This window comes from Mya arenaria, chromosome 5 (genome assembly GCF_026914265.1).
Source record: "Mya arenaria isolate MELC-2E11 chromosome 5, ASM2691426v1".
NCBI lineage: Eukaryota > Metazoa > Mollusca > Bivalvia > Myida > Myidae > Mya > Mya arenaria.
In genome coordinates, this window is record NC_069126.1 from 5,289,901 (window position 1) to 5,315,146 (window position 25,246).

The 25,246-nt window shown below is 36.1% G+C and overlaps 2 protein-coding genes across 2 annotated transcripts in view; one reads left to right on the forward strand and one right to left on the reverse strand.

Moving 5' to 3' along the window:
* Positions 1 to 1,940: 1,940 nt before the first annotated feature.
* LOC128233383 (beta-galactosidase-1-like protein 2) overlaps positions 1,941 to 25,246 on the reverse strand; it is a 32,951-nt gene continuing 9,645 nt past the window's right edge. Inside the window, exons 11-18 of the mRNA XM_052947036.1 lie at positions 21,185 to 21,240; positions 13,252 to 13,398; positions 11,349 to 11,435; positions 10,813 to 10,900; positions 9,069 to 9,159; positions 8,553 to 8,667; positions 6,085 to 6,201; positions 1,941 to 5,053 (exon numbers count right to left, since the gene is read on the reverse strand). Coding sequence (XP_052802996.1) covers positions 4,985 to 5,053; positions 6,085 to 6,201; positions 8,553 to 8,667; positions 9,069 to 9,159; positions 10,813 to 10,900; positions 11,349 to 11,435; positions 13,252 to 13,398; positions 21,185 to 21,240 — 770 coding nt within the window. The 3' untranslated portion in view covers positions 1,941 to 4,984. The remainder of the gene's footprint in view (positions 5,054 to 6,084; positions 6,202 to 8,552; positions 8,668 to 9,068; positions 9,160 to 10,812; positions 10,901 to 11,348; positions 11,436 to 13,251; positions 13,399 to 21,184; positions 21,241 to 25,246) is intronic.
* Positions 16,450 to 17,970, forward strand: LOC128233384 (E3 ubiquitin-protein ligase TRIM71-like). The gene is made up of 2 exons (XM_052947038.1): positions 16,450 to 16,564; positions 16,816 to 17,970. Exon 2 carries the CDS (start codon positions 16,821 to 16,823, stop codon positions 17,865 to 17,867), a length of 1,047 nt encoding a protein of 348 aa, XP_052802998.1. The 5' UTR covers positions 16,450 to 16,564; positions 16,816 to 16,820; the 3' UTR covers positions 17,868 to 17,970.

A 25,246-nucleotide genomic window follows, 5' to 3' on the forward strand; every position in this document is an offset into this window, starting at 1 on the left:
TGCTTGAAGTATAAAAATATGTCAAAACAGGTTTTAATAAGTTTTCATCATGATTGATTATTGTTGAAAATATAATTATATGGCTTGATTGCATTATTTCATGTAATGTTATATAAACATAGGAGGGAATGTTTAAACATTTTCTTAGGAGTGCTAGTTCATTTTATGGATTTACCAACTTCCTGTTCATACTGCATGAACGCCTGAACACACAAAAAATGTGATAAATTCTTGAATATCTCAAAATTTCTGAGACCTTATTTTCCACAATTTGATTCATATTCAAACTAAAACATTTCAATACATACTGTAATTCATACATATTTCTTTTTTAAACAGCACTGCAATATAATCCTAGCTGTGAAACGTGCACCACGTAACTATAACTATGCAACATAGTATCTGATATCAAATACATTTTCAAAACCAAAATCAATGTCAGCACTATACTGTCTGAGCAGAAATGATATGTTTGATTGATACAAAATGAAGTTGTTTTTATACATACATATTTAATATTCTCGCTATAATGGGAAAGTAACTAAATTAAACTAAACATTTAGATATTCTTTGAAAATGTAGGCAACAAGACTATTTCTGTACATGTGTGATGTATATCCTCACTCATTTAGTTCATAGGGCAAGTTAGTATGCAAATTAAATCTGTATTAAAAAGTATCAAATTCCCATTATTTTAAATATGATGCAGGTAAGTGTCTAATTAATTCATATTATGAACTACAAATTAAAATGTCTTGTTCATCAAAGCGAAAGGGATCATAGAAAAGAACACACACATTTATTATAAACCTGTTTACAATCTGTGAGCTTCGTTTCAACTCAAGGAAAAAACCCAGCCATAAATGAAAAATAAAATCAAATCTATTGGATGAAATGGATTTAATCCTAAATAAAGTGACCAAGTAAATTATCATCTTGGGATGTTCACAACACTCGAATACCTACCAGACCTCCAGGGCTTTTATAGGTAAACAGATCCATTTTGTACACAAGACCCTATAACCCAACCCTCCAGGCTTTTATAAGTAAACAGATCCATTTTTGTACACAAGGCCCTATAACCCAACCCCCCAGGCTTTTATAGGTAAACAGATCCATTTTTGTACATAAGACACTACAACCCAACCCCCCAGGCTATTATAGGTAAACAGACCCATTTTTTGTACACAAGACCCTATAACCCAACCCCCCAGGCTTTTATAGGTAAACAGATCCATTTTTGTACACAATACCCTACAACCCAACCCCCAGGCTTTTATAGGTAAACAGATCCATTTTTGTACACAAGACCCTATAACCCAACCCCCCAGGCTTTTATACGTAAACAGATCCATTTTTGTACATAAGACCCTACAACCCAACCCCCAGGCTTTTATACGTAAACAGATCCATTTTTGTACATAAGACCCTACAACCCAACCCCCAGGCTTTAATAGGTAAACAGATCCATTGTTGTACACAAGACCCTACAACCCAACCCCCAGGCTTTTATACGTAAACAGATCCATTGTTGTACAGAAGACCCTATAACCCACCGACCCAGGCTTTTATACGTAAACAGATCCATTGTTGTACACAAGACCCTATAACCCAACCCCCCAGGCTTTTATAGTTAAACAGATCCATTTTTGTACACAAGAACCTATAACCCAACCCCCCAGGCTTTTATAGTTAAACAGATCCATTTTTGTACACAAGACCCTACAACCCAACCCCCCCAGGCTTTTATACGTAAACAGATCCATTTTTGTACACAATACCCTATAACCCACCCACCCAGGCTTTTATACGTAAACAGATCCATTGTTGTACACAAGACCCTATAACCCAACCCCCCAGGCAATTATAGTTAAACAGATCCATTTTTGTACACAAGAACCTATAACCCACCCCCCCCCCAGACTTTTATAGTTAAACAGACCCATTTTTGTACACAAGACCCTATAACCCAACCCCCAGGCTTTTATAGGTAAACAGATCCATTTTTGTACACAAGACCCTATAACCCAAACCCCCAGGCTTTTATCCCCCCAGGCTTTTATAGGTAAACAGACCCATTTTTGTACACAAGACCCTACAACCCAACCCCCAGGCTATTATAGGTAAACAGACCCATTTTTGTACACAAGACCCTACAACCCAACCCCCAAGGCTTTTATAGTTAAACAGATCCATTTTTGTACACAAGACCCTACAATCCAACCCCCCAGGCTATTATAGGTAAACAGACCCATTTTTGTACACAAGACCCTACAACCCAACCCCCCAGGCTAGTATAGGTAAACAGACCCATTTTTGTTCACAAGACCCTATAACCCAACCCCCAGGCTTTTATAGGTAAACAGATCCATTTTTGTACATAAGACCCTATAACCCAAACCCCCAGGCTTTTATCCCCCCAGGCTTTTATAGGTAAACAGACCCATTTTTGTACACAAGACCCTACAACCCAACCCCCCAGGCTTTTATAGGTAAACAGATCCATTTTTGTACACAAGACCCTATAACCCAACCCCCAGGCTTTTATAGGTAAACAGATCCATTTTTGTACACAAGACCCTATAACCCAAATCCCCAGGCTTTTATCCCCCCAGGCTTTTATAGGTAAACAGACCCATTTTTGTACACAAGACCCTACAACCCAACCCCCCAGGCTATTATAGGTAAACAGACCCATTTTTGTACACAAGAACCTATAACCCAACCCCCAGGCTTTTATAGGTAAACAGATCCATTTTTGTACACAAGACCGTACAACCCAACCCCCCAGGCTTTTATAGGTAAACAGATCCAATTTTTGTACACAAGACCCTATAACCCAACCCCCAGGCTTTTATAGGTAAACAGATCCATTTTTGTACACAAGACCCTATAACCCAACCCCCCAGGCTTTTATAGGTAAACAGATCCATTTTTGTACACAAGACCCTATAACCTAACCCCCCAGGCTTTTATAGGTAAACAGATCCATTTTTGTACACAAGACCCTATAACCCAACCCCCCAGGCTTTTATACGTAAACAGATCCATTTTTGTTCACAAGACCCTACAACCCAACCCCCCAGGCTTTTATACATAAACAGATCCATTTTTGTACACAAGAACCTATAACCCAACCCCCCAGGCTTTTAAATGTGAACAGTTCCATTCATTATCATTTGTTTTCAAACACAAATCAGGGGTCCTGACAGCTGATAATTGTCAATCCTGAAGAATAGCCACAGTTCTGTTCGAGTCAAGGGATTCATGCCCAAAGCAGGATTAGACCCCTTTTGAAATTCTTTCCAAGTCATTTATATTCATTTCAAGGTACTTCCTACTTATTTTGGATCCAAGTGTCCAAGCAAAGACGAATCTACATCACTATGCTAGTATGAAGCTCTCATTCCTGATTCCAGGATTTACCCTGAACTTTAGAATCCCTGACAATTATCAATTCCTGTGATGTACGTTTTGAACTAAGATTTCTTTCCTCCTTGAATGTGACATGGAAGGATTTTCCCCGCTATTATGCAAGTGAGCATTGGAATTACATTATTGGACTTAGCTTGTTTCACAACTAGCCATCCACCCTTCAATTAAAATTTGAAAACTAATGATTATATAAAATAATGTGTATCATAAGAAAAATATATGCAGATATGTACATATAACTAAACTATACATAATGTATAGTATAAATGACAAAAGAAGTGCAGATGAAAATGAGGGAATGTGAAGTTTTTTATATCACAAATATAAGGCACAGTAAGTGAGCGAATGCTCCATGTCTGTAAGAATACTTTGTAAATGTAGGTAGTCACAGGTATACAAAGCAATATGCATATACATCTAGGCACGTGCACAACATCACGCTTGAAATTGTAGATAAAAATGCAAATAAAACTATTTTATTCCCACAATAACACAAAAACAATGTTTTATAATCATGCCTTAGGAATATTTATGTGTAACATAGAAAATCACTTCATCTATGCATGTACTATTGTCCACAGGGGCTTCTTTTAATTCTTTTTACCCTATATATATTATGTTATATATATGGTATTTTGTTTGTCAAGAATAATTAAGCTCTGTTTGTATCAGCAGCTAATTGCATAAATCTAGTTAAACTGTTGGTTTGGTAAAAGTTAAACAAACTGTCTATTAATTGGTCAATATCATCAAGCTAATTTTACCTACCAATCATTTCATTTCAATGTGCAAACTAGACTACAACGTGTGGACAATTGGCTACAGGTCAATAAGCCATGGACAACATCTATAATTCAGATCAATCCATGGACAACATCTATAATTCAGATCAATCCATGGACAACATCTAATATTCAGATCAATCCATGGATAACATCTATAATTCAGATCAATCCATGGACAACATCTATAATTCAGATCAATCCATGGACAACATCTATAATTCAGATCAATCCATGGACAACATCTAATATTCAGATCAATCCATGGATAACATCTATAATTCAGATCAATCCATGGACAACATCAATAATTCAGATCAATCACATCACAACCAAGAAAAAAATAACAGAATTAAAAAAAAAATGTACAGGGCCAATTGTTTAAAACTGGATTACTTTTTCGCAGATTATCTTTTGGTAAGTTTGCACATGCAAGCAATGTGATTGGTCAACAGCCATTATTAGATAAATATTGACCAATCAAAAACTATTTTGACTAATTCTAACCAAAGAAATTATCAGTTTATACAGTTTGCTGCAGATCTGAACAGGAAGACATTCTTTTCTAATTTGCAACTAATAAATCTGTAATAAATACACAGATAACATAATTATGAAGAATTCTAAATTGCAAAATAATAAACAACATCCAATATTTCATACTTCTTCATATTAAAAATCATGTGACAGATGTGCATATTTGTGTGCCCTAAGTTGACTCTTAAGTGGAAGTTCCCAAGATTTCATTCAGTACGACTCTCCTCTTTTCATCCAAGATTGGGGACGTTGTCGAATGTCACCGAATGTGAGGCTTTATTCAGCTCAAATATCACAATCTGAAACAGAGATCAGTGTAATACAATAGCGAGTCATTACGCTGAGATATCATGCTCATTTCTGATGTTAGGTTACTTAGGTAACGTCATTATCATAAAAAGCAAAACATCTTGGCATCTACGCGAACCATGATATACCTATAAATCATCTCTGCTTTTCAGTTAAATGCAGAATAGACATACTGAATACTGCAGGCTTATATGCACTGAAAAAATAAATTATTTTATTTAAGATATATTTACCAGATTAGGAGCACTAATGACACCAACTGAATGGCTGCTTTTCTATTTAGTTAAATATTTCAGAAAAAGAAGTGTGGCCATAAACAGTGCCATTATATAGTTTTGGCTGTTTAAGTTTCTAATAGACAGTTCAAATAATGCCTATTGGATATTAAATTAATTATAAATTGAAATATTATATAAAAATATTACAGTTTATGATTAATTAACATTGATGAACCTTGTTACCATTTTATCAGCAATGTCTGATATATTCACTATACCACACTATTGTGTAGAAAAATTAATGTTCATTTGCCCTTATTGGTTGGAGTTTTGTTGGTGTTGTAAATATTTAATGATTGAACTGTTATCCACTACTAAGATTACTATTTTTAATAATTTATAGCTGCATTCAAGTGGTCCTATCAACTGAACAGGTATTATTATATTATTTTAGTACAGCATTTTTTTATTCTTAAAATACAATCCAAGATCATCCAAACACATTGTTACTTAAAAACCAGAGCGCTGTGGAGTGAACTCCAATATTGTTTGTTTGCTTTACAATTCAAACAAGGGGCACAACTTGAAAATGATCAAAGTCAAGAGTTTCTGTACATGTGTGTAATTTGTCTGGCAACATGCGGACCAAGTTTCAGTTGAATATCTTGAATGGTCTTTTGAAATATGGTCAAGATTAATGTATTTTATCAGCGATGATGCCACCCCTACATCAAGCCTGGCCACCACAAACCCAAACTACTTTTCTTCAAAAATATATGACCTAAATGAGATCACATGGTTACCTTGTTGGAGCCAGGTTTGAGGATCGGCGCGGGGACATAAAGGGTCTTCTGTGGCCCCTCCTCCCAGTAACGACCCAGATTGAATCCGTTTATGGACACAATCCCCTTCTTCCAGCCCTGAAAATATGGAGAGAAAATGTTAGACATGCTTTTCTAAAATTGTATTTATACTGAGAACATTGAGACAAATGGAAACTGCAATCAGTGATTGCAAATTAAGCTAAACATAGCTAAATTACCAATTCAAGTATGTCACATTGTCAACTCTATACAACAAAGAGTTAGCAAATGGATCACTATCAACAGTGCTGTTATAGTATCTTTGGAAAAAATATATTTTTGGCATTTCCCAGATAAGTTTTGCTGTTTTTTGAAGGACAATTCAACCCATAACATGTCTTTTTGTATAACCAATTTCAGAACTGAATATTTGGTCTAAAGCCCTTAACATACTCTAGGTAAATGTTAACAGCTGTCAAACTGATGGTACAAGATTGGGAAAAAGAAACTGAGGGTCACATTGACAAAGCATAAATTATAACCTCAAAGCATCATTAATCTTTCCTATAAAAAATAATGTTATCATTGGATACCTTTATTGATCATTTTCATGATAAGTTATATTTTAGAATTTATGTCCCAGCATAATTATGGAATGAATGACAAAATCTTTTAAAAGGACTTTTTCCTGTTTAACATGAAACGGATGAATTTGTGTAAAATGAAAACAAAATGATTGACAGACAAACTTTAGTCTTCATTGTGAGATTATGCTTCAACTGTTGTTTTTTTCTTCTATTTTTAGTAACAGTGACATTGACCTTGACTTAAGGGGCCCAAAATGCAATCCCATGGAAGTCCACATAAACTTTTCTTACATATCAAGTTTGGTCACAATATGTCAACACCTGTTATTTACTTTTAGTAATAGTGATCTTGACCTTGACACAAGGGGCCCAAATGCATTCCCAAGAAAGTCCTCATAAACTCTTCCTACATATCAAGTCTGGTCACAATATGTCAACCCGAACTAAACTTATCCAGTACCAAACATAAATTGATTTTTAGTAACAGTGACCTTGACCTTGACTCTCAGGTCTCAAAACACAATCCCATGAAAGGTCTCTTTGAGCTTTTCCACCTTTTCCTATATACCAAGTTTTGTTACAATATGTCAACCCAACTAAAGTTATTCAGTACCAAACGAGTATTTATTTTTAGTAACAGTGACCTTGATCTTGACCATGACTCTCAGGTCTCAAAACACAGTCCCATGAAAGGTCTTTGTAAATTTTTCCTGTATACCAAGTTTGGTCACAATATGTCAAGCTATACCTTAATTTTTATTCATTACAAACCTTTTATGTTTATAAACAGTGATCTTTATGACCTTGGTCTTGACCCTAGGTGCCCAAAATGCATTTCCATGAAAGGTAACCGTGAACTCTTCCTATAACCCAAGTTTGGACATCTATGTCAATCCTATCTACCATAGGTGAGTTTGACGCCGCCTGAACAACGACCTACGCCATTCTCATTACCAGGATAAATGGATGGACAAAGTGGGCAGCATAAAAATATCTTTTTTAAAAAGAGCTCTATTTGGATTGGAAGCTTAAGTAATGCTAATAAAAACTGTGCCACTTTAGGCTTACTTTTACAACATTTTGTTCAAATTAGTATCTGCCAGTTGCTGTTTGTTGTTTGTTAAGTCAAATATCTCAATTTGAACAATATGTGAAGGACCTGCTTATCTACATAGAATCGGTGGATGAGTCCCTTTAATAGGAATATCATATTGTAAAAGTGATGATAATTCTAGCCAAAAAAGTTGAGAAGATAAAAATAAATTTGTTTTTTAATCCTTTGTATAGCTATTGTATTCCATTTTCAAAGCTATCACTTTTATAATTATTCTAGTCTACTGACATACATATCTGGATATATCTTGTACTAGAATGGTCACAATTTATAAAAAAAATCACTCACCTTAATAAAACATGTGCTTGGCAAAACATGGGCACAGGGTCTTACTTTCTAAACAAGACACTCAGTTCTTATTTTAGTTTCTGCATTGTATAAGCGGACAAAAATTGTGATTACAAAATGTTTTGGACTCACCTTAGGATACATTTCAAGGACTTTAAACAAAACTGTTGAAAAGCCTTTTATTTCAATAGCTTATACTTAGCAAGCAAAGTCTATATTAATTTTACTACATCTACAAAAATATAAAAATAGAATAAAAAACAGCCAGCAATGATCTGAAAGTGAAGTCACAAACCTAAATCCTAATTTTTATATCAAAACTTAAACTCTTATTTTCAAATCAAAACTTAAACTCTTTTTTTTTCATTTATAATATGGTTTAAGTCAGTGTTGGAAAAATTAGGCAAATCACAAGAAAAGCACGAAACTTTGCATAAATGTTCCAAGTGCCATAGGAATAAAATACTGCAGCATCTTACCTTCATATTGACGAACGTATCCCTTGGTGTTCCATTGATGAAGAGGGAACCACGGTACAGTGACGAGACTCCCTTCCAGTTCGCGTACGGTTTCCATTTCTTGCTCTCCTCAAATCTGAAGAAATACTGGTACATAAAATCATTTGTCCCTAACAAGACGAAAGGTTCTTCACCATAAAACATATGCATCTATACACTTTAATCCGGTTGCTGTAAATGGAAGAATTATGCAAGAGAAATATTGGTGTAAATAATGAAAGGGTGCAGCCCCTTGCTCACAAGGTCACAACTTTGAAACTCATGAACATTTTCTCATCAGCTTTCAAATGGAACAAGTACTGGGGTCTACTTGATGCCAAACATGGACTTAATCTTTTTTGTACTGACTGGCTAAACTAAAATTTAATGAAAATACATAATACTGAGCTTATTTTCATGTTCACCTTGAATTCAGACATAAAACTGGCTCACATAAAGATACATGGTATTGTAATGTTAAATGTCTATTTGACTTACTTGCTAATTTGTTCCTTAGTAAAGGGCAGAGGGTAGACAGACCAATTGCCTGTTACAGGCTTGTCATCAAGTAACACATCACCGGCAAGACCTGGAAATATAACATGAGCTCTGCCAGTGAACATGCATGCATGACATAGGATAGGGAAGGGGTAGTTAGAGGTATGTCATCCAGTAAAACATCATCGGCAAGACCTGGAAATATAACATGAGCTCTGCCAGTAAATGTGCATGCATGACATAGGATAGGGCAGGGCTTCTAAAATTTTGGAACCTCAATTGGTTCGGACCCGGCGACACCCCCCCACCCTCCATCAAAAAAATCCCCCCCCCCCTAAAAAAAGATGGGCCTGTTAAAAAGTCAGATTATTGAGAAATGTCATACATTTTCGCGACGTCTTTCTGTCATTTTTTTTTCGCAATGTGGCAATTCGTAAGAGGGCTTTAGAGCCGCATAGCCCATTCAGATAGTCATTGGTACAAGCTTAATTCAAATGAGATTCTCATCGAGTTCTGCGGCCTGTCTCATAAGAATGACTGCGATCGTAACTAAGTGTGGCTGTCGGGAAGCGATCAGACAACAAACAGTGAAAAAGTACAATGATTTATTTGCTTATGGCTTCTACAATGGGCCAACATTCAACTGATAATCTTGAATAATAATAAATATCTAGATTTATAATCGGGGCTTCAAGCTATAAGTGTGATATTGACAACCATTTTTTTTACTACTGCGAATTATAATGACGTAAGCGGTGCACTCAGCTTCCAGACTATGTAGTTTAATAATCAAGCGTGTCGCTGTTGATATCCTATATATGACTAGGTTAATTAATTCGGATTTTTAATGCTTTCACAGATTAACAATGACATATGCATTTATCTTTAAAACCGTTTTTAACCAGCAATGGTTATATATTACAATTTAAATTTAACAGTTTGGTAATCAACAAACGGATATATCATGTAATGATCGACGACGACATAGCATATTGTCATGTGAAAATATGAACCGATTTCAACACTTAATCAGGATAGCTGCAAGCACACAATTAACACATAGTTTGTTTAATTGTGTCTTCTGCGACCTACCAATACACGCGATTGGACTGATTGCAAGCGTCTGCTAATTAACAGATAGGCTATAGAGTGATCAGCGTAGCGGAAAAAGCAGCTGGTCGCATTAGTCTCATGGTAACTAAGACACTTTTATGACCTATTGGGGGTAGTTTTGAATGTGTGAATGACCCATAAATATTTGTGTATTACAATTTCTACAATTTTTACTGACCTAGTCATTTTGGATCGAAATTATAAAAAAAATGAGAAAATTTCGGACCGATTTTTTTACACATGTTGAAACGGAAATCGGTCTGGCTTGGTCAAAATCGGTCCAGACCGGCAAATTGCCGGTTTTTAAAAGCCCTGGGATAGGGGTAGTTCGAGGCTTGTCATACAATAACACATCACTAGCCAGGCCTAAAAATATAACATGAGCCATATATACTGATACCCAGGGCCACACTCAACAAACATCTTAGCAATACAGATGGGACCTTCAACATATCGTCATATGTCTGCAAATGTCAATTGTTATTATTCAGAGTGTACTGAAACATGCCTGAGGTTACTTATTGAACATTTCAATATTATCAGTCACTTAAGTTTAATCTTAAAATGTGTTCCTTGTTAAACTCATGTGAGCTGACAACAGAGCTACCATAAAGTATGTAGTAAGTCGTACCCTTGTGTTCCTCGTTGAACCTGTTGAAGCCCTGATGTACGTAGTTCACCCGACCTTGATGTTCCACTATAATGTCCAAGATATTCTCCTGCAACAAATACATACACAGGAACAAGTTATGTACAAGTTATGAACAAGTTATGTTTAAATGAGCACACTAAGTTTATCATCTAATTGGTATGTACTGTACATGCAAAATCGATATTGGTGAAGTGCAATAGCCATTTTAATTAAAGAAATTAAATTAAAGGCCTGAACAACTACTACACGTTTCATTAGTGTATCATTCCAAAAAAAGAAACATGACATGATTATTCTTTATCATATCGATTAAATATGTATCTAAGGGGAACAACTAATACAGTTTTTGAAATCTTACTTCTTGAGTTATAGAACATTGGATATACTGAAAGTGGATAAGTTTGCTTACAGTACTATTATGAAAGAATCTGCTCAGAGTAAAAGTTTATGTTTCCTATGAAAGGTAAAGATATTCCTTTTCTTAACATACAACAAGTGGAAAAGCCCTAACTTACATCAAAGACCTTGTCAACGGGAAAGGTGGTCTGCCAGAAGGAACTCATCCATGTGAACACACCAACCTGGATACCATTCAGGAGAACCTACACAATTAAATAATAGTATCAACTTTCAAATATAGTACCATGGCAGTATGCATAGGAATCACATTGGTTTTAAATGATTGTTTTAGGTACCGGTAATGTGTTACTTTGCAGGATTTTGGCCCGCAGTCCGAAGTACTGTCTCACTCAGAAGTCATTGAACAGTAACTATCTTATCATCAATTCAAAATCAACAGTGTTGAACCTTTGTTTTCACACAAACAATTGGGTCATTTTGTGATACATTGTTTTTGGAACCCTACCCTCAAGTGGTGCTGAAACGAATTTGTCTCATGCTAAAAACAAAATACAAAAATGAAATATATTTTTTTTTAGCATCAAACAAATTTGTTTCAGCATGTTTTTATACATTTTATTTATACATATTTTAGGTTTAAATGTAAATGTCACATGAACAATACAGCTCAGTGAAATATTTTCATATAGTTAGATAGTTAGTAAAACAGGCAGAGTCTTACAAATAGTAATACAATTATACGCATAAAAGAATAAAATAGAACAGAACATAACAAAATAGAATAGAACCGAATTGAACATATAAAGAAAAAAGAAAGAAGCAGACACCAGTGTCTACAGACTTAAATTCAATAGGGTAGGGTACAATAACAAATAAGCCTTGAGGTCATAGGTCAGAGTATTGTCCAATTATTGAGCTGGGACTTATTTAAACGTAAGGTTACTGCAACCTTGACCTAATATCAATCATTTACTGACCATGACCAATAAGTGTCTACAGTCAAAAAATAATTGGCTCCATATCACTTTGCTTAATATCCTCCTTGGATCGAATCGGTTAGAAAGGACATATGTTTGTTTATTATATGTTTATATAAAATTTAATCAAATGGCTCGATTTCTGGAGGGTCAATTTTTCACCATGTTCGATGTAATTTTTGTATTCCCTTTCATGAAATTTCCCACTTTTAGTTGTTTGTCCTTTTAGCCGTATCAGGTAAAAATGTTTACACCTTAATTTGTTTGCTTGGCTCGCATAAGGTGCTAGTCCATAAGAATTGCTTGGTTGGTATCATTATCATCAAATGAAACTGGTTAAACAGTTCGAGAAAACATGCCATCACTTTATTTGCTGTCTTTAATTGGCATGAGTAAAAAAATGTAAAATCAATGCATATTGAGAAGGCCCACATAAAATATTGGGCTGAATGCTTCTCCAAATAGAAAATATTTATACAAATGTCAAATGGTAATCAATCGAGGAGCACCTGGTACCACCAGCGGGATATCTTGATTGGCAACCCCAAAGGTTTCTGCCTTAGGGGACAAAGAGAAAACTTACTGTAAAAAGCTACCTTGAGAAGTATAAGGGCATTACACAGAATACGCTTTCAACTTGGTTGAAAAATAAAGACCAAATAAGAGCCACATTCCTCGCTTGTGACATAGAGCCCGAGAGCAAGCTAGTGTGGACAGCCAAGTGGCCAGAGTAAGAAGCTTCATAAAACAGTTTAAAGGTCAAAGAGCTCAAAACTCCACTAAAGATGGGGACACTCTTAAGGCCAAGGCCATGCAGTATGCAGCAGAAATTGGCTGGGTTGAGTTAAATAAAAAACAGACACGGCATTGTGGAAGTCAGTGAAGAGGCCAACTTTGTAAACACAACAACTGATGATTTAAGACAATCCTGCAACATATGAACTGGATGTCTATAAAGTGGATGAGAGGGTGGTCTTTTACCGCCTACCCCATCTCAAACCCCCTCTCTGCTGCATAACAATCAAATACTATGTCACACCATATTGTCTGACAATGTAATATTTCAGTTTGTAACACTAACCTGAACCCTGTCACGAGCAGGCTTTGTGAACTTGAGATTCTTCCCATGTTTTATAATGACCCTGTACACAACAAAGCCAAAGTTCTGTCCCCTGCCCTCACCTAGGTCCAACTTCTCCATGGTAACAGGATGCTCCAACTTGATTGGCTGTAAATATAAACATATATCACTAATTACATTCTTATTGACTGAAAAGTTCAACGAAACAGGAAACTGAAAAGATGAGCAGATATTTAGAGATTTTTTTAATGGATGCAAAACTAAACAAGACACTATAAAAACACATGATGTTTGAACAATGTTTTTGTCTTTATTTCATTCTCAGACAAAGTATCATATGCATAACTATGCCTGATGTAAGTGTTATCTATCTGACGTGTCAGGAACTTGTATATCTGACAAGTAAGAGGTTTGTCTATCTGAAATGTCTGGGATTTGTCTATCAGAAGCGTCTACGGCTTGTTGTTTTGACGTGTCAGGGGATTCTCTATCTGAAATGTCAGGTGTTTGTCTATCTAACTTGTCAGGCGTTTGTTTATCTGATGTGTCAGGGGTTTGTCTATCTGAAATGTCAGGGGTTTGTCTATCTGATGTGTCAAGGGTTTGTCTATCTGACACTCTAGGGGTTTGTCTATCTGACTTGTCAAGAGTTTGTCTCTCTGACTTGTCTGGGGTTTGTCTATCTGACTTGTCAGAGGCATGTCTATCTGACGTGTCAGGGGCATGTCTATCTGACGTGTCAGGGGTTTGTCTATCTGACGTGTCGGGGGTTTGTCTATCTGAAATGTCAGGGTTTGTCTATCTGCCATGTTAGGGGTTTGTCTATCAGACATGTCATGGGTTTTCTATCTGACTTGTCAAGGGTTTGTCTATCTGACGTGTCAGGGGTTTGACTACCTGACATGTCAGGGTTTGTCTATCTGGCACTCTAGGGGTTTGTCTATCTGCCATGTTAGGGGTTTGTCTATATGACATGTCAGGGGTTTTCAATCTGACTTGTAAGTGGTTTGTCTATCTGACTTGTCAGAGGTTTGTCTATCTGACGTGTCAAGGGTTTGTTTATCTGGTGTGTCAGGGTTATGTCTATCTGACATGTCAGGGGTTTGTTTATCTGATCTGTCAGGGTTTTGTCTATCTGACGTGTCAAGGGTTTGTCTATCTGACATGTCAGGGGTTTGTTTATCTGATGTGTCAAGGTTTTGTCTATTTGACTTGTCAATGGTTTGTCTATCTGTTATGTCAGGGGTTTGTCTATCTGACTTGTCAATGGTTGGTCTATCTGACATGTCAGGGGTTTGTTTATCTGATGTGTCAGGGTTTTGTCTATCTGACGCATCAGGGGTTTGTCTATCTGACTTGTCAAGGGTTTGTCTATCTGAAATGTCAGGGATTTGTCTATCTGACATGTCAGGGGTTTGTTTATCTTATGTGTCAGGGTTTTGTCTATCTGACGTGTCAGGGGTTTGTCTATCTGACATGTCAGGAATTTGTTTATCTGATGTTTCAGTGTTTTGTCTATCTGACGTGTCATGGGTTTGTCTATCTGACACTCTAAGGGTTTGTCTATCTGACTTGTCTGGGGTTTGTCTATCTGACGTGTCAAGGGTTTGTCTATCTGGCACTCTAGGGGTTTGTCTATCTGACTTGTCAGCGGTTTGTCTATCCAACTTGTTAGGGGTTTGTCTATCTGATGTGTCAAGGGTTTGTCTATCTGACATTCTAGGGGTTGGTCTATCTGACTTGTCAGAGGTTTGTCTATCTGACGTGTCAAAGGTTTGTCTATCTGACACTCTAGGGGTTGGTCTATCTGACTTGTCAGGGGTTTGTGATCTGACATGTTGTTTCAGCCCTTATGTTACCAACAAAATTGCCCTTGGTTTGGGTTCAAAATCATGTTTCCCCTTCGGACCTTTTTCAATTTGCTTGTGGCAAACATCATATTGACAAAAAGGTTCCTATTTCATGTAAAATTTGCATCCAATTTAGTGCAAGGGCGCCATAAGCCGTCAAAACACTCACTTTTCAATGACAAAATTGAACATACTCTTCTTATATTCTGTTTATGCCTTGTATCATAACAGCAATTCAAAGTACCAAAATAAAACAATGTCTTGTTTGTTTATATCCCATTAAAACAAAATCTCTCGCATCTTGTTGCATCTATAACAAACACACTGTTGTACAATGTGGCACATAAAAAAACAAATTTTTAACCTACAAAAGAGATGCCCATTATTCACAAGTGTTAAAGCTGAGTGGCTACACTAACAAGTTCGCCTTTGTAATTAAGACATCACTGTCATGTCTTAAACAATATTGTTCAAGTTTGCATTAACTGTGATACATTTATTTTTCTCCAAAATATGAGAAAATGCCCTTCCAAACTTTAAGTCAGTTATATAGCAATAAACTTTTCAGGGGGAAATACTATAACAATGCTAGCTTAATCTACAAGCTTGTCTAGGTTTTGTCTTTCTTACAAAGAAAAAGAGCGACGCATGATAAATGCCAAAACTTGTCTATAATTGTTAATATTCAAATAAGAGGCAAAACTCAAAAAAGATTAAAGATAGAGTTATCACCCTTGCTATTTTCAACATGTGTACCAATTTTTATTTGAACATCTAGAAGTAATGGCCAAGGCAGGGGCTGTCAAAGATTCAACATTAGAGGGGGCGTAAATGGTTGGCAGGGGGATAAGGGGGTCCTCCCCCAAGAAAATTTAAACAATTTCGAGTCTGAAATGGTGCATTTTTGGCGTATATGATTACTTTTCTTCCCCTATATTGAAATAAGAATTAAACTTGGATGATTTAAAAGGTTAAAGCTTTTGCACAATGATGACAACACCTCCAACACCAAGGCTATGACAACAACTCAACTATTTTTCTTCAAAATAAAGGTGGGCTAAAAAATATTCGGAATAAAGATACTTCGACTACAACAACACAGTAAACTATAGCACTAACAGAAGACAATACAATGTTAAACTGCTACTATATTTAGTCCACAAAGACCAATATCTGCAAACAATAACCCTTTGTTTTAGCAAAAATAATACACTCTGGCCAACCACTTTTCACCTAATACAATTAGCACTTACACACTGCCAATGAGTGTAATTTGATATAGATCCATATAAAATAGACCCAGACCTATAACAAACTGGCATACCACTCTGCTTATAGATATGTAATTGTTTGGCAAGAAAATGAAATATATATTTGATTTAATGAAGGATAGCTATGGCTTTAATTAATTAAGATATCGGTGTGAACATCTATGATAATTTTATTTTGTGATACAATTTAGAGTGAGTATGTTTTCCTTGTAACTATGGAAAATTGTTAAATTATTTTGAAAAGGGTTATATTTCTAGTGAACTTAAAAACATTATTATGGAGAGCTATTGTAATTAAATTGCATTTATGTATTTATTTATTTGTCAAAACTATACTTAAAACAATTATCATTTCATTCCCTATGGCGCATAGATCTTCCTGAAATAAAACTGATTAAAAGGAAAATGCAAATTCTTGCAATGATCCTTGTCCTATGTTTCAGTTGCTATGGCAAGCACAGCTCGGAGTCGGAAGGGGAAACAGGATGTTATTGGGCCTGGTGAGTTTGCCTGTGGTCCATGTAGTGCTGACAGCAAGACCCAACTTGCCATCGGATATTGCCAATTTTGCAGACACTACCTTTGTAAAAACTGCTTTGCATATCACCAAAACCTTGGACGAGCTCATGTCTTACTGGACAAAGACACTATGCCCAGAGAAGTGTCTACCCCAGCGGTCAGTATGGATCCATTGTTAGAAACCTGCCGAGAACATAAGCACAAGATTCTGGAGCTGTATTGTAAGGGCCACGATGAAGTGTGTTGCGTTATCTGTGCCACAGCGAAACACAAGAACTGTGACTACGTCTACATACCGGACTTCACAGAAACTCTGTCAACTCCGCCAAATGAGGATTGTTCCATGGTTCTAAAATTAATTCAAGCTCTGATTGGTCAATTGGAACATGTTAAAGGGGAGTCAAATAAAAGACTCAAAGACATGGAAAGACAACGGAGAGACTTCGCTATGGCTGTGAGACGTTATCGGAAGGAAATTGATGTGGTCTTGGAACAACTTGAAAAGCAAGTCCTTAGTGGTATGAAACAGGTTATTGAAATAAATACCAATGATCTTAATGAACAGATCAACAAATGTGACTCCTCGCTCGAGGCTTTACGTAACACTTATAAGAAGACAGAATCTGCCATGGAGTCGGAGAGTGTGAATAGAGTATTCACCATTGCCAAAACAAGCAAGCGTCAAGTACAGGAAAATAACAACGTTCTGAAGGAGGTAAAGGATTCCAGCTACAACGTTGATGTTAAATTTGATGAAAATTTTGAGATCCTCAAAAACATGCGGAAAATGAAGATGTTTGGGAAAGTGTCTGTGAAGAAAGACCCAGTTAGGTTTGGCACTGGTTTACATGAGGATAATGAAAATGGTGTGAAACCAGGCAAAACACATGGACCAGTCAAGAAGAACATTGATGGGGCTGTTAACAAAACGCACGAGCAAAAAACAGAAATGAATGATGAAAACAGACAACAATAGAGAAGCAATTTAAGCTCAGTGCATTCTTTCTCAAATAGTGTGTACATGAAGTGCTAGAACTATGGTAACAGATATACTGCCACTTTTTATTTCTGTCATATTAATTTCGTGTAATTACAGTTTATACAATTTGTTCACTATAACTTATTAAACGTACCATTGTTCCTACTGTCATTACTTAATCAATTCTCATAGCCAATCTTTGCCAGGAACATGCACAAGATTGAATAAAGGCTTACTTATTGGATCTGTCACATAATACAGTTTTATTCAACAGCTTCATGAAATGTGATGGCATTGAATCAGAAACAAGGTGTAACATATGATTATAATAGTAATTAAGCCTGTTATGTTAGTAAGCCTACAGAAAGTGTTGGCCTTGACCATGACCTTTGATCTAATGACCCAAAAACAAAATATGGATATGTAATAGTTACAATGACCACTGAAAACAACGAACTAGTGGAGTTTCATATAAGACTTTGTCAAACTGTTCTTGAATTATTGTGCAAACAAATTTTATAAATAAGGTTGAATGTGAGCTTGATATTTGACCTACTGACAACCCACCCCTATAGAAGTCATGTGATGCCAAAGGGTAATCTATATATGAAGTTTCATTGTCCTAAGTCAAACTGATAACAACTTATTGTACAAACAAACATCTTTTTAATACTTTTCACATTGACCTTGATCTTTGATCACACACATAATAAAGGTCATTTACTGGTCAATGGCAACCAACCACTGAAGTCTTATGGTTCTGGGTCAAACACTATCCTGTTATTGTGGTGACAGTTTCCATAACTGACCAACTGACCTTTGAGTATTTAGCAACTAACTACAGGTTTAAAGGTTTATTTATTTTTCAGTTATTGTGTAGACAAGATAAGGCATGATCTACAAACTGACCAACAGATTACCTGACCGACAAAATGACCAACCTACTGACATTCACAATTCTACATGTCCCAACTTCTTTGAAGGGGGAAATAAAAATTGTATCATTGTTATTAATTGACAGGATGTGATAAGGGCCCAAAATGATAGCATATTTGACAGAGGAGCAATTTTAAGGTTCCAGGGGGGTCCACACTATATATTTACTCAATATATATACAAAGTTCATATATAGGTTAGTGTATAGGTAAATATTGACACAGGGGATATGATCAACAACAAACTAGGGTCATTAAAAAACATGTAGACTTTTTTTATAACTTATCAAGATTTTGATGTCTTCTCATAATATTCTGTGAGAATATAAACTTAGGTGTTCTTTTAAAAAAAACAAGAGGCCCATGAGGGCCTATGCTCTACTGGCATGGCTCTTGTGGTCATTTTCAATCCAGAACATGTATGTATGTATAGGTAAAAGGCAACAAACATGTAGTTCACGTTTTGTGTTGGGTTAGCTGAAAACGTTGCACATTCAACATCTGAGGACAGTAATGTTGTAAGCAGATTAGTTGCATTATTTTAATATGTTCCAAGTCAAGGTCATCCGAGGAAAAAAATAATATTTGTTTGCAAAACTGTACACATAGCTTCAAAAATAAGAAAGTAGGTCCAAAGGTCACAATCAAGGTCATCTGAGGACAACATTGATGATCATTTTCACAACTGTACACATGGTCCAAATTTTATTGCTGTAGCTTAAAAAATAAACGAGAGGGCCATGATGGCCCTAAAACGCTCACCTAAGCAAAGGGCCACAACTCTGTGATAAAGCATTAATAAAAATGTTGCAATTTAAACATATCTTTACTGATGACAATGCCTTGTTTCATATTTGTAAAGGGTCATGCAATGAAGCTACTTGTAAAGTTTCATTGAATTTGGCCTGGTAGTTTCAGAATTATTTTTAAAGCAAAACAGTAAGTCGGCCATTGTTTTGTTGTTGTTGTTGTTGATCAATCTCAATGCCTTGTATTTTTGTAGAGGGTCATGCAATGAAGCTTCCTGTAAAGTTTCACTGAATTTGGCCTGGTAGTTTTAGGGGAGATGTTTTTAAAGCAAAACAGGAAGTTGGCCAGATTGTTGTTGTTGTTGATCAATCGTGACCCCTTGTTGTATTTTTGTATAAGGTTACCCAAGGAAGCTTCCTGTTAAGTTTAATTGAATTTGGAGAGGTAGTTTCAGAGGAGATGTTTTTTTTAAAGCAAAACAGGAAGTCAGCCATTTCGTTGTTGTTGCTGTTATTGATCAATTGTGACAACTTGTTGTATTTTTGAAAAGAGTCACCCAAGGAAGCTTCCTGTAAAGTTTAATTGAATTTGGACTGGTAGTTTCAGAGATGTTTTTTAAAGCAGAACAGAAAGTCGGCCATTTTGTTGTTGTTGTTGCTGATCAATCGTGACCCCTTGTTGTATTTTTGTAGCAGGTCACCCAAGGAAGCTTCCTGTAAAGTTTCATTGAATTTGGCCTGGACACTGGACAAAGACCAATCACAATAGCTCACCTTGAGCACTTCATGCTCTGGTGAGCTAAAAAGTAGGTCAAAAGGGGTGAGGCCAGCTTTGGCCCCAGGGGCATAATTTCAACTGCTTTGGTAGAGGGTCATCATATGATGCTCCACAACAAATATCAAAGGTATGAGCCATGTGGTTTGAAACAAGAAGTTTTTCTTATATAAGTCTCTACGAAACTTGTGACCCCCGGGGCAGGCCAGTTTTGACAACAGGGGCATAATTTGAACAATCATGGTGTCGGACCACTTATTTGAGCAAAATAGCAAGGGTCTGTCTAGCAGACAATCCTCATCCAGAAGGACTTATGTTCAGATGGATGCACAAACAACAGACACTTCCGGTCTTTGGCCAAAAGAGCTAAAAATGGCCTTTGGTCAACAGAGCTAAAAACCAACCAACCCCTTTAAACTGTAATTTTGATCTCTTTCAACAAGGGCAAGGGAAAGTAGAACATAATACCAACTGCAAATCCAAAAAAACAAGTTGTCTCCCTTTAATCCTAGACTTGGCTATAAACCTGGCTAAAAATTGCATTTTTTATACTTTCAAGGGCCATAATCTAGTCGTGTATGGGCCGATCTGGTTTTCGAAAGGAACCAAGCTCTGATGATTATCTACATACTGTACAAGTTTCATCGAGATTCAATCAAAGCAATTCACAAGCAATAGTTTACAGACACACGGACGCACATACGACGTACACATTACCATCACATACCTCTTCTGGCCTTTGCCAGTAGAGCTAAAAACAAGGCATCAGCTTATTTATAAACAAGCGTGGTTTGCCTATTAGTTATTTTCGTGACCCTTTCCTTCCGTGCTAAGTGTGTATGTGTTCACACTCACCTTGACTGGCACCATCATATCTTCCAGCTGTAAGAATTCATCTATTACCACTTTACCTGCAACAATAAAAAATTGACAAAATCACTGACATTATTTTTGTTTATATATGTGACTAGCAAAAAATAAAGTACTTTTGTATTTTTCATAGAATATTCTAGAAGGTTCCTTCAAAACGTTTTGTCGTATATGGTAAATAAAGTACAAACACAAAAATATACAAGTCATGAAATCGCTTTGTTGTTACAGCACAATATATACCTCCTGTCAAAAAAGTAATTTTGTAATCCTAACATCCTACTGTCTGAAAGTGTCAGAGTTGTCTGCCCTTGGTATATTCTTAAGGCACTGACACATTGTTGTTTGAATGCCCTTTCATATTCCCATATACTTTAGTCAGAAAAGTATATATCATAATACTCCACTATGAAATCCAAATTGTAAAAGCATCAATATCTCAAACCATTTATTGCTGATCTCCTCATACCAATTCCCTCATATCAGCAAAGTAATTCACTCCATTACTATTTTAATTTATTGACTTAAAGGGGCTGTACTCAGTATGATGAAATAGCGGAAAAAAATGAAAATTGTCGAGAACAGACATAAACTTGGTATTGATGTGTACAATGCATTAAAACTTACTTACTGAAGCACCACATAGTTTACAATTAATTTATTTTTTGCAGTTTTTTTGTATTTTTCCATTAAAAAAGATAACTAGGTATGTCTACCTAGTAGAATTCCTTCCTTATGCGTGATTGGCTAGTCAATGTAATCACGTGATATTACCAAATTAGGTATATAGCTGAAATATTCCAACCGTTAAGACCAGGGATGTGATTGACCTGGCAGCTGGAGGGCTGAAACCATTTCGGCCATGGATTCTTGGGGCACTTTTGGGGTCAAAAGCACACTGTCATAGAAGAAAAACTGGCTTTTTTGAAGCTCTTTTGAGGGTTCTTCTGACTTTAAATTTGAAGCAAACTAGGATATCAACTCTAACAACCAAAAGCACACTAATATCTTTTTTAATCAGCTAAAAAAAATAAATATTTTTTTTAATTTTTTTTTTTTTTTTTTTTTGGGGGGGGGGGAGGGAGGTCCCTGGGGCCATTAGATCCGCGGAATTCCGCAAATCCGCGGACAAATCACATCCCTGTTAAAGAGTAGGCTTTCGTAGCACAGTGGATACAAAACTGGACTGCAATTTTGCCGACCCCAGTTCGAACCCGGTCTCCGACATTTTTTTTTTAACTTTTTGGTATTCTGAGATTCTTAACAGAAAAAAACGTTTTTTGGTGCCAATCTGGTGTACAGTCCCTTTAAGTTTTCTTCCTTCATTACAGTGCAGTGATAGGAGATATACTTCTTTAAAATTGAATATACACCAATTTCTATGAAATATTTCTTTTTATGTACATTAAAATTTGACCAATATATTTGAACAGGGTTTTCGAAAAGAAATGGCAAATTTAAGTATGGATTATTATTTGTAACATTAATTTTTGAAGTACCCTCCCATAAGTCCTATTTATATATGTGATGACATGAATGATCCAAAGGATGTCACAAGGCATAGCAGTTTTCTCACTTGTTACTAACAATTGTACAAACTGGTGGATAATGTGTTGGTTTTTTACAAGCATGTGTTTAGCAACATGATTTCAGACTGAGTCACTCAGTGCTCTTCCAGAAAAAGATTCTTACACATACGCTAAGCAACAAGTGCCATGGCTAAAGTGATACCAACATGTTTGTGAGCTCATATTGGCCAGACAAGACTGTAGGATTTAAATTAAAAAATATTCAACAAGGCCACCAACTTCTTTTACCATTAATCAAGAAACTTATCTTTTACTATGTTACATCTCATGAATTTACAGCTTGATGCATCATGGAGCCTAGAATATTGCATGAAAAGTGACAGTACTAAAAAACCCAAATTTGTGTGATGAATATATATTAAATTGTGTCCCTACGATGGCTCCTCTATTCTATATCTGTCATTATGATATGAATGCCACTTTGTAACTAATTGTGTCATAGTGAGTGGACTGGAAAATCGTCAATGAGACTATTCAAAACCCAAAATGAAACCACTTTTCTAATTGCATACAATCAAGAAATTCACAAAAAATTTGGCATTTTAAAATTAGAATTTCAAATAAACCAAGTGTTACCTTTCCAGTCAATCTTTTAGTTTCTAAAGATAATTTGCTACTACAACCAACAATTAAAGATTCCATAAATTGATCAAACTTTACACCTGTTGATATATAACGCTTTATCATCTGTGAAAGTTTGAAGCAAACCTTCCATGAGATACAAGTCTTGCACGCATGCTTTTTGAACTATACTTTATATACTAAATAAAAATTCAGAGGTGAATAATTCTGATCAATATGGATGCAGTACAAAACTCTCCTTTTTGGCCACCTGAACATTAGGCCTGATCATTTGTACTAGTGTCAAATGGCATGATCATCTGTGCTAGTTTCAAATGGCCTGATCATTTGTACTAGTGTCAAATGGCATGATCATCTGTGCTAGTTTCAAATGGCCTGATCATTTGTACTAGTGTCAAATGGCATGATCATCTGTGCTAGTTTCAAATGGCCTGATCATTTGTACTAGTGTCAAATGGCATGATCATCTGTGCTAGTTTCAAATGGCCTGATCATTTGTACTAGTGTCAAATGGCATGATCATCTGTGCTAGTTTGAAATGGCCTGATCATTGGTGCTAGTTTCAAATGGCATGATCATCTGTGCTAGTTTCAAATGGCCTGATCATCTGTGCTAGTTTCAAATGGCCTGATCATTGGTGCTAGTTTCAAATGGCCTGATCATCTGTGCTAGTTTCAAACGACCTGATCATCGGTGCTAGTTTCAAATGGCCTGATCATCTGTGCTAGTTTCAAATGGCCTGATCATTGGTGCTAGTTTCAAACAGCCTGATCATTGGTGCTAGTTTCAAACGGCCAGATCATTGGTGCTAGTTTCAAACGGCCTGATCATCTGTGCTAGTTTCAAATGGCCTGATCATTGGTGCTAGTTTCAAACGGCCTGATCATTGGTGCTAGTTTCAAATGGCCTGATCATCGGTGCTAGTTTCAAACAGCCTGATCATTGGTGCTAGTTTCAAACGGCCTGATCATTGGTGCTAGTTTCAAACGGCCTGATTATTGGTGCTAGTTTCAAACGGCCTGATCATTGGTGCTAGTTTCAAATGGCCTGAATCCTCAGAATAGAGCAAGAGGAGTTTGACACATAACGATTTCCAGATGCACAGTTAAGAGCAACTCTTTATGTTATTCATGAACAATGTCCGTATAATGCAAATTATGGCTCACATGTACAGTGCAGGGTATATAGAGAGAACAATAATTAAAGAATTAAAGGATGGAACATTTTGATACAGCTGTGATGAACTTAGCGGATGGTTTAATGATAGAAGTTTGAAGGTGGAAGAGATGGTAGAAGGGTCGAAAGCTTGACGTATTGGTCTGGCTTTTAATTTTATCTGTATAATAACATGATTAGGCGGGCTGTACAGATTGGAAAGTACTCGAGGAGTGAATACTGACAATATGATGTCTTATTAGAATTTCTGCAAAGTTGCTTTTAATGGTTGTCAGTAGGTGAGTGAGTAACTGACTAACCAACTAATTGATTAATCTTTATGTATAAATAGTAGTAAGTGATTGAGTGAATGAATGAACAAAAGAAAGAAATAAAGGAATAGATGAAGATAGACAGAATGGATCGATGAGTGAAAGAATGCATTAATTGATAGATTGATTAATGAAATATGCATAAATTCAAAATTTGTAAATCTACGTAATGTATTTTAAAAGAGTTATCTGCATGTAAAAATATTCGAAACTCTTGCTACTTTTAGAACAAGAATAGCACCTCCTTTTATTCAAAAGGGGCAACCTGTCTGTGTGTGAAGTTTGATTCAAACAGGTTTCTAGTATGAAAGTTGTATGGGGAAAAATTGCGGTTATCAAGCAAAAGGAGGTCGCAAAGCAGAATATATCTAGTCCTTTTTATCTAGTCC

Bases quoted from the DNA above. Each gene is read 5' to 3' on its own strand.
- LOC128233384 (XM_052947038.1), top strand. From the start codon at position 16,821: ATGGCAAGCACAGCTCGGAGTCGGAAGGGGAAACAGGATGTTATTGGG.